The sequence below is a fragment of the Lupinus angustifolius genome, chromosome LG06 (genome assembly GCF_001865875.1).
Source record: "Lupinus angustifolius cultivar Tanjil chromosome LG06, LupAngTanjil_v1.0, whole genome shotgun sequence".
Lineage (NCBI taxonomy): Eukaryota > Viridiplantae > Streptophyta > Magnoliopsida > Fabales > Fabaceae > Lupinus > Lupinus angustifolius.
In genome coordinates, this window is record NC_032014.1 from 3,569,500 (window position 1) to 3,579,262 (window position 9,763).

Here is a 9,763-nt window from a genome sequence, read left to right on the forward strand (position 1 = left end):
GATCTAACACAATTGATGAATAACATAGTTTGACATCATCATTTGTGTGTAAAAGGTTATGACATATTCCAAGCATAAAAGTATTTTTCATTGTTGTTATGCTGTTAGAATTTTGTAATTATGTCAATAGTCAAAACACACATGTATGGAATTATTCTGGTTACTACTGTGTAACTGCTAATGGTGGTCAATGTAGTAGGCTCTTTCAAATCCAAACAAAGAGACTATAGGTATTGATAATTTATTTAGAACTCTGGATTTAGTGGAAATGATTTCAAGCGTGACTTGATATGTGAAATTTAATGCTGAGGAATGCCGTGACAACGGGGTCCATTGTGTCATTCCTCACTCCTCAGTATTCATTAATATCAACTTTTTTTTGTTGAGCATTCAGTGAAAGGCTGCACGTAATTTATTAAATACAGAAAGTAGGGATGGGCAAGAAACACAAAGGGATGTTGACAATGAGGAAAAGATTGGTTTGCTGCAACAAGCAAAGGAAAGTTAGCATCGATCTCGATCAGCAAGAGAGTGAGTTCCACACTGTTAAACACTTAAAAGCTGTGTCTTTGTTTTGTAAAACTTTAAGTTTATAAGTATTATTAGTACTCTTATCGTTAATCCAATCTCATTTTAAGAAAATTAACTTAATTTTGTGTGTGTTAAAAACTAGCATTCAAAAGAGGAGCTTTTAAATTAAATACCTGCATGAAAATAAAGAAATAAATCTTAGAAAGAAATTTTTAGGTGTCACTTGACTAAGATAAAGTTCTTATAATGCTGTAATTGATTCAATACACAAAGGTGAAAGAAAATTTAAAATTAGGATCATGCCAAATGTCATGAGTTTTTATTTTATTTTATATATAAACTAAAATGTTTAATATAGAATGAGTTCTGCTATAGGAAATTTTGTAGTATTATATTTCGTACCTTAAAATGACATAAATACTTCCACAGTTTCAAAGCAGATGAGTTATTGTTTGGTTGTTGTGGACAAACCATAAAGTACTTGCACATTTTCAAATTTTATAATTGACCAACTTTTGGCATGTACTTTCTTACAATAATGAGTTAAACAATAAACTGTAACTTTTCATTTACCCCATTTAAATTTCAATTTGAGTATCATTTCTTCATTTATTTATTGTTGATCCTTAAATTTCAATCAAGCTTAGCATCCTGGCCTTCGACACTGTAATATTTTCCTACAACTTGTGTAACATACTAACAAATAAAAATGATAACAGCTAGTAAAAACGAAGTGGACCGATTGATATGTTCCTACCTTGTCCATTTTTCTCTCAAAATTTCCAAAGACAAATGGTGGGCATCCCCATTTAGAACCATTTGCTTGGTTCTTTTTTATAAATACTATCACTTAATCTAATCATGGAGGATAGTTAGTTTTATATTAGAGTTTGAATTATAAACATGATATAGTGATTCATACTTTTGGCTGTAAGCCTGCGTGCCTTATTTGTCCAACATCAGTGAGAATATATTCTTACATTTTTTTACACTGACAGCTAGGCTTTATTTTGTTCTAGATTATTTGATTATATGTTATATTGTTAAATATAATGTAGCAACTGCTGGAAATCGATTATTTTTAATGGATAGAGGAATCTTTCAGGGATTGTGACATACAATGGTCTTGAGAGTTGCATTATAAATAATCAGTCGTATGAACATGAGAGCAGAACTAGCAGAGGAGATGGATGTATAACTGATTCATTTGATGATGATTACTCCACTTGTTCCTCCAGCAAAGACGCTTTTGGATCATTCTCTTCAAAATGTTTGACAATGAAAAGGGATGAACAAGGATTAGAAGAATGGGAACTCTCAGTAAGTCCTCAACATTTTTATGCCAAAGAGAAGCCTTCTTATGCTATCCATCATTCAGATGTAGAAGCCATGAAGGAAAAGTTTGCAAAGCTCTTGCTAGGTGAAGATGTTACAGGAGGAACTAAGAGCCTCAGTACAGCTTTCACCTTATCTAATGCCATCACAAACCTAGCAGGTTGATTCCTTAAGTAATTACATGCAGTTGATAAAGTTTATAACAAGAGTTTTGCTGGCTTTTCAAAGCCTTTTATGCTAAAAATGCAAAAAAAAAGAACAATTTTTTAAAGCATATAAGCAACCATAGAATTTCACTTACAAGAGCCTTTGTTCATTCATTCCTTAATGAACACATATGCAGTAAATATTTTTGGTGAGCTGTGGAAATTGGAGCCCCTATCTGAAGAAAGGAAAAGCAAATGGCAAAGAGAAATGGGCTGGTTATTGTCTCCTACCAACTATATGGTTGAGCTTGTTCCTGCTAAACAAAGTGGTGCCAATGGTGGAATGTTTGAGGTATCTTTTGTTTTAGCTTGACAAAAGGATAGAATGTTTGATATATCAAATTGCAGTATAACAAGAGAGTTGTCTTCTTTGAACAGATAATGACCCCAAAAGCTCGTGCAGACATCCATATGAATCTTCCAGCACTGCAGAAGCTGGACTCTATGCTTATTGTAGGCCATCTTTTTATTCTCATCAAAGATCTTGAAATTTGTGGCAATAGCTTACTAGTCAAGTCACTATTTCATATTTTTGGTTTTTGATTCGCAGGAGGCACTAGATTCGATGGTGAAAACTGAGTTTTGGTATGCAGAGGGAGGAAGCCAAGCAGAAGGGAGGAGCACAACAAGTACATGTCCGAGCAAACGATGGTGGCTTCCATCACCCCAAGTACCCAGAACTGGACTTTCTGACACTGAAAGGAAGAGGTTGCTTCATCATGGAAGGGTGGTATCTCAAGTATTCAAGGCTGCCAAATCTATCAATGAAAATGTGTTGCTTGAAATGCCTGTGCCAGCGAATATCAAGGATGCACTTGAAAAGGTAATTTTCTTGTAAGGTTGAATTGAATTGAAATTATGTACATTTTATCCTCAAGAAATTCTGATGCAGCTTAAGCATTTAAATATTGTCACGTAATGTGAGCTTAGGCTCTTCAACAAGAAAATAGCATCTTTAGGTAAACTGGCCATTAGGAACTTTTAACTCTTAGGAAAGTAAATTTATGGCAACCATAATTCTCTAAACATTTTATGTACTATTGTTATGATTTTCATTGCATGATTAATAAATCTGTTTCTTTATTTTGCAGTCTGGGAAGGCAAACCTTGGACATGAACTGCACAAGGTTTTGACTACTGAATCAAGCTCCGGAGAAGACATGCTTAAATCTCTCAATTTGATCTCTGAACATAGTGCCCTTGAGGTCATTAACAGATTGGAAGCTGCTATCTTCTCATGGAAAGAGAGAAATTCAGAACAATTTACTGGTAAATCACCAGTTCGAACCTCATGGTCTTTTGTAAAAGACCCTATGTCAGAGGTTGATAAAATGGAATTATTATGGGAACGTGCAGAAACACTTTTAAAGCTGCTTAAAACCAGATACCCTAGCATTCCTCAGACATTTCTTGATGCCACTAAAGTTCAATCTGGCAAGGTGAGTTTTGTACTAATGCTTTTCAGAAATTATTCTGAAAGGAGAAAGCACACTACCTATGTTTTTTGGTTTTATGACTTTTATCTGCTTTATTTACATTCTTGCCTATGTTTTTATCGAGTCAGACTCCTCTCCCGTACTAGAGAAGGAAGTACTCTGGAAAAACAACGAAAAATTAAAGTACAACGACATTTGCATCTTTGTTATTTATAGTAAGATTACACTTTTATCCTTACAACTAAACGAAGAAAAAATAACTTTCCTCTCCCGTACCGGAGAGGATCTTGTTCCGTTTTATATTAGAAAAATTTAAGACCCCCCACCCCCCGTTATAGTTAATGTCAACAACAGATTAACAGAGAAGGAAAGGATATGTATCCATTTTGTTGAGGACTATAGGTTTCTCCTTATTCAAGGTGTTGATTTCTGTGTATTTGTGTAGGATCTTGGGCACTCTATCTTGGAAGCTTATTCCAGAGTTCTTGGAAATTTAGCTTTCAGCATACTGTCTCGGATAGAAGATATAATGCAGGAGGATTCTTTAAGCAATCCTAATTCACCTCTGGTGACAAGTTGCTCTCCCTGTTTAAATCTCTCCGAAACTTGTGTGATTGGTTCACATATCAGGCACTCTTTACTTGATAAGATGAATATGGCGGACGGAAAGTATTGTGGTTCTAGTTCTGCTACTAATTCTGATATAGAACTCTCATCTATTGGGGGCAAAACTAGCTCTGTAATAACTACACCAAGCCGAAGTCGAGTGTGGTGCATTGGTAGAGAGGCTTGTATGAGTTTGCCTACTCAAAATTCCCCATAATAGTGGGGCATTGCGCGCAACTGTTGTAAATGATAATGTTAATATGCTTAAATATAGTAATTGTTATTGTTAATGAGCTTAAATGTTATTGTTAAGAGGATGATTGTTGTGATGATTTCATCCTTGTATGCAAAAACTTTTGCAACACTTATAGTGAATCTTTTGGAGGTCTATTAGATGCTACACTTTCTTTTCTTAGAGTGATGAGAAATGAAAGGTGGGTTGCCTTAAAAGGTTGTTGGGACTAGCTGTCTAGTGAGAGCATGTTAGTTTATGATGGTTCATATTACATATGTATGTCTTTTTATCTTGCATGTTAGTTTACAGATCGGTCATATTTGAAGCAAAATTTTGAAGTGGATGCATTGTTACTTGTTAGTGTTGGGGGAAATTGGTGATTCTTTGATGGTACCTTTTGAGTTTTGTAATTTGATGCTCCTTCTTTTGGTTACAATTGATTTCATAATTAGGAAATTTAATGGCTTAGAATGAAAGATGAAAAGGTGGGAAATGACAATTTGACATCTAGTGTAAGAGGATATAATACACAGTACAGACGTCTATTTCATTCTGAGAATATTTATATATAATTATTAGATTATCTATCTCATTGGATTATTTTTTGAAGTGGTGAATGATATAATAACAATGTATAAAATACATACACTATTCTATATTTTTTTCTCCTCATTAATTCCGTTGAAGTAATGCCACTTATTTATTATTGGTCCCCACAAGAATGAAATCTTGATAAGTTTTACAATTATTGCTTCTGCTCAAAATCAATGTTTAAACTAAAATTAAAAGAATGAATTACATGGATATATGTAACAAATTATCCTCCATCTCTATGAAAGTTACTACCTCTAAACATAAACTAACATAATTCTCGTCTTACATACGGTTAATTGTTATTTCTATTACTATTTAATACATTTTAACAAATTTTTAGTAAAGCTAGCTTCAACATAAATATTTTTCGACAGACAAGATTAAAAACATGTAACTAAAAGATAAAAGTATTGTATATTACTTAGTCTACATATCTCCATATATTCATAAATATAATGGTGATCATTGATGCTTACAAAATATATTCTGGAGGTGTTACTTCATGTATGTATATTATTTTTTTAGTAGACTACCACTTTTATCTTTGCCTTTGTATACATCTATTATTACTTTCATATTTAACATTATCTAATTACAAAAATGTTCATGATATCAACAAAAGTTATTCATATCAGCTCAACACATTCTATTCATGTTATTCACTTTAATCTAAAATAATAATATATAATCTTACACTATAAGAAAATAATATATATCACCTATCAACTGATCATTGATAAACTTTTGTAACACATATTACTTTTTCTCATAAGGTATGAAGATTTGTAGGATAATATATCATTTTAGTATGAGATGAGAGGCAATTTAGTCTCCTAGAATGGATTTTGGTGGGTTGTTTGCAGATTCTGGGCCTTAAAAAGTGATGGGTTTGTGCAGCCCAAAAAGCAGTTACACCGACTGATAGATATATCTGAAAAGTAAAATGATCTTCATCCCTGTGCTTCTTTACAACGCCGTTGTTCTTTACTAATCTGTTGTTGACATTGATGGGTATGCCAAGGTTTGTGCGTGCAAAGAATAATGATGAATCAAGTTCAAACATTTATGTAGCCAATTGTGGCCCAGCTGTGGGAATTTCTCATGACGATATTGCTTCTGTTTTCTCCGATTTTGGAGAGGTTAATGGAGTTTATGCTGCTGATGACAGTGGCACACGTGTCATTGTTTCTTATTCTCATCATTCTTCTGCTCAATCTGCATTTTTGGCTTTAAATGGACACACGTGTCCTCAACTTGGAGGTAGATCCTTGCATATTCGTTATTCTGTCCAAAATCCTATTCCCAAGGTATTATCACTCTCACTACTCTATTCAATTCCCTTTCATCTCTCATTATGTAATGTATGTTAAATCATAAGTGTTATATTTGTATATTTTTGTTATTTGCATGTGAATGTGCGTTGTTAAATTCAAATTATCTGGTTTGTTGTGCTTTGCAATATATCATTGCATTGAAGCAGACAAGAGTAAGGTTGCGTACATTAATACTAGACGGTATCGTTGCGTACATTTATACTAGACGGTATCATCAATCAACATAGTATTCAACCTTACCGAATAACAATATTATGCATATGAATCGAATGGAGTCATTTGCATTTGGTGGCTTATCTTGCTCTAAGCTTATTAATACTATATGAGAATATTTTGTGCATATGCTTTCCCTTTTTTGTTTGTTCTCTGTTATTTCATCACGGTTCATGTTTGTTCACGACTTTATATGTCTGTTTAGGATAAAGTGAGTGACTTGGTTCCTGTATCTATCACAGCGTCAGATCTTGCCATTTCAGGCATTTACCTAGTTCATGACTTCATCAGCGCCGAGGAAGAAGAGGTTAGCATTTAGAAGTATTTGCCTTCTTATATTAATGATAATGATCAAACACTACTATAGTTTTTCTCATTATATTTATATTTCAATCCTATTTCTAATCATTTTCACGTTTATTTGTACATCATTTTCCATATCAGGAATTGCTCCAAGCTGTTGACTGCAGGCCCTGGAACTGTCTTTCAAAAAGAAGGGTTCAACACTATGGTTACGAGTTTTGTTATGATGTGAGTTTTAAAGATTGTTAGGTTTTTCTCTTTATTCTTCAATTCCTTTTTGTTGTACCTAAACTAGTGAGTGGTCCAATTACAACTGGTGATGCCATTAAAACCTAATTGAAATGTGTTACTCATGACAATTATGTTCGTGAGTAATGTAAGAATATTGATCAATCCCTCCTTTCTACTTTATTTGGCTGTGCAGACTAGGAATGTTAATACAAGGCATTGTTTAGGTGAACTTCCATCATTTGTTTCTCCAATACTTGAAAGAATCTCATCATGTCCAACTTTCAAGAATGTTGAAAATACAGTCTTGGACCAAGTTACGGTATGCTAAAATACTACTTTACTCCTTGAGTTTTGGAGCTAATAATAAGGGGCTGTTGTTTTTATTTGTTGATTCAAAAGAAAAAAAATCTTTGTTATTGTACATTAATACTTGAACATTGTGTGATACTTTTAGACGTGAGAATTGTTATTTATGTTTGATATTCTAGTTTGAATGTTGCTAACTATGTTTACAGGTAAATGAGTACCCATCAGGAGTGGGGTTGTCCCCCCATATAGACACCCATTCTGCATTTGAAGATTTAATTTTCAGCCTTTCATTATCAGGGCCTTGTATAATGGAGTTCAGAAGATATGAAAGTGGTGATCAGCTTCCTAGAATTGCCTCAAGTTCTGTTGCAAAAACAGAAGGCCCAGAAGATGATTCGAATTTTATTAGGAGGGCTATTCATCTCCCCCCTAGATCATTGCTACTCATGTCTGGAGAAGCACGTTATGCTTGGCACCATTACATTCCACACCACAAAGTAATGTTTTGGAAATTATGATACTTCCTCCCTTTTATACACTGAAAATAAGTTGCTGCATTTCAGAATCATGTTTTGCTATGTCCAAGAGTTAATACTTTGTAGCCATTGGCTTATTTCAGTAATCAGTAGTCATCCAAAATAAATGATCTTAAACATGTTTTGGTTATGAGCATGCCAAAATTTCTCAAAATATTAAATATAAAACTTGCTAAAATACCAGTTTCCAAACCGACCTTGTTTGAGAATTTATTTTTTAAGATATAAGTTTCATCATGAGTTTCTTTTGTAAGACAATTTGTATTTCCTTATGCTACTTTGTACATTGACCAATTCATGTATGTGTGATTGAATTCAATAATGGTATATTAAATCCAAAACTTGGTCTTTTGATGAACTTATTACCTTACTCAAATTAAAATGATGGCTATAGCATTTAGTTCCATTAGTTCAAAGCTTGCTTCACATGTTTTTTGGTGGGGCAACTTTTCTGTCCTAACTTCTAACATTCTGTTATTAGCTGAAAACTTGAAGATTGGTCTGCCTTGCTTAAAGTGCATTTATGTGCTTCTTAACATTATTCTTTTGCACCTAAATAGCTTTTCTCCTCCTACAGATTGACAAAGTGAACGACAAAGTCATCAGAAGGGCGTCAAGAAGGGTGTCTTTTACATTTCGTAAGGTGTGTGGTTGTCATGGTTATTGTCTTTTGGTCACCTAAATATGCCATATTAATCCCCATGGCATATTATAGTTAATATGATCAGTTGGTATACACTATAATTTTTTGGCGGACTATATTTCTTTGAATCCAATAATTAACAGTTTTGAAAACACATGCTTTAGACTGTAACTCACATAACAATTTGTATGCCTTTGTTTCACCAAAATTTTAAGAGGTGTATCCACATTAGAGAAGGCGTTGAAATTTTTCCTATTATCCAATTGTGATGATAAAAAAAATTGTTTGTACACCAGGTTAGAACAGATGCATGCAAATGTGCCTTCCCTCAATACTGCGACTCTCAAAGATAAGGTTTCGCTGAGGAGGCAAGGAGACAGTTTTGAATATAACCCATCAAGTATCTATATTTAGAGTTGCAGTGAGTAAGTGGTATGTTCTGCCTTTCTATGTTGTTTCTTGATATTATAGTGCTTACGAGATATTGATTCTTGAATTTCGAATATTGAAATGGACAGTTATGAGTGGTTTTTATCCTCTGTAGTCAACCATATAACCCAGTCCCTCTGCATGACTGCATCTTGTTTTGGTTGTGTATTTCCATGAGCACCAGCTATGACTTTTTAATAATGGGCATACATCTCACATGTCAGAACTGAGATAGCCTCCCAGACCCATGGCTTATTGTCCTGTTCACTTTCCTCTTGCCTCCATTTCCAACTTCCATGTCCCTATATTTCTATTTCTATTTCTTCAGGAATTGGAATGGATTGTTTCCTCTGGATAGTATATCATCATAAGATATAATGTGAGGGCTGTGGTTGACTGCAGAGAATAAAAAATCTCTAAATCTAATTGTCTGCATCTCGAGAATGTGATATGATGTTACATGAATTTTAAGTATGATTTAATGTGTGATCATTATGCAGGTGATCATCCTGCTGATGAAATGTGGTTTCCATCCATCAATAGTTGAGAAAACAAATATTCATTTGCCGATTGTACCCCAAAAAATACAAGGTTTCTTTCCTTGAGTTCATAAAATACTGCTGCTAATATTACTCTAGACGTGAGGAATCCTGTCATTTTTAAGTTGTAGCCTCATGTGGCTCCACAGCTAAGAATATATTAGCTCCTGAGGAATCCTTTTGTACTTGAATGTGCTCTGAAAATAATTTTGTCGTTTATCTGTCTTTTAAGAATATTAAAATAAGATTAAAGAATATTTTTACGAGTAAACTAATTTTTTTT

General features: G+C 33.7%; 2 protein-coding genes across 5 annotated transcripts; both read left to right on the plus strand.

Moving 5' to 3' along the window:
• Positions 390 to 4,622, plus strand: LOC109348997 (rop guanine nucleotide exchange factor 14-like). 3 transcript variants are annotated; one of them, XM_019589636.1, is made up of 8 exons: positions 390 to 531; positions 1,637 to 2,026; positions 2,210 to 2,364; positions 2,451 to 2,525; positions 2,623 to 2,895; positions 3,164 to 3,511; positions 3,954 to 4,228; positions 4,275 to 4,621. In XM_019589636.1, exons 1-8 carry the CDS (start codon positions 435 to 437, stop codon positions 4,303 to 4,305), a joined length of 1,644 nt encoding a protein of 547 aa, XP_019445181.1. In that variant the 5' UTR covers positions 390 to 434; the 3' UTR covers positions 4,306 to 4,621. The 3 variants fall into 3 exon arrangements, with proteins under 3 accessions (XP_019445181.1, XP_019445180.1, XP_019445182.1); XM_019589635.1 differs by having other exon boundaries at positions 3,954 to 4,621; XM_019589637.1 differs by having other exon boundaries at positions 422 to 531; positions 1,626 to 2,026; positions 3,954 to 4,622.
• Positions 5,901 to 9,519, plus strand: LOC109348998 (alkylated DNA repair protein alkB homolog 8). Of its 2 annotated transcripts, none has more exons than XM_019589638.1 (8): positions 5,901 to 6,250; positions 6,696 to 6,797; positions 6,935 to 7,021; positions 7,218 to 7,343; positions 7,540 to 7,830; positions 8,447 to 8,512; positions 8,809 to 8,944; positions 9,442 to 9,519. In XM_019589638.1, exons 1-7 carry the CDS (start codon positions 5,951 to 5,953, stop codon positions 8,863 to 8,865), a joined length of 1,029 nt encoding a protein of 342 aa, XP_019445183.1. In that variant the 5' UTR covers positions 5,901 to 5,950; the 3' UTR covers positions 8,866 to 8,944; positions 9,442 to 9,519. The 2 variants fall into 2 exon arrangements, with proteins under 2 accessions (XP_019445183.1, XP_019445184.1); XM_019589639.1 differs by having other exon boundaries at positions 8,809 to 8,937.

What these genes read in the sequence shown, in the direction of transcription:
- LOC109348997 (XM_019589635.1), top strand. Translation starts at nt 435, where the DNA reads ATGGGCAAGAAACACAAAGGGATGTTGACAATGAGGAAAAGATTGGTT. An exon ending in CGATCTCGATCAGCAAGAGA is followed by an intron (nt 532 to 1,636) that starts GTGAGTTCCACA and finishes GGAATCTTTCAG; the next exon opens with GGATTGTGACATACAATGGT. An exon ending in CTAAAGTTCAATCTGGCAAG is followed by an intron (nt 3,512 to 3,953) that starts GTGAGTTTTGTA and finishes GTATTTGTGTAG; the next exon opens with GATCTTGGGCACTCTATCTT.
- LOC109348998 (XM_019589638.1), top strand. Translation starts at nt 5,951, where the DNA reads ATGGGTATGCCAAGGTTTGTGCGTGCAAAGAATAATGATGAATCAAGT. An exon ending in TCCAAAATCCTATTCCCAAG is followed by an intron (nt 6,251 to 6,695) that starts GTATTATCACTC and finishes ATGTCTGTTTAG; the next exon opens with GATAAAGTGAGTGACTTGGT. An exon ending in CAGTCTTGGACCAAGTTACG is followed by an intron (nt 7,344 to 7,539) that starts GTATGCTAAAAT and finishes CTATGTTTACAG; the next exon opens with GTAAATGAGTACCCATCAGG.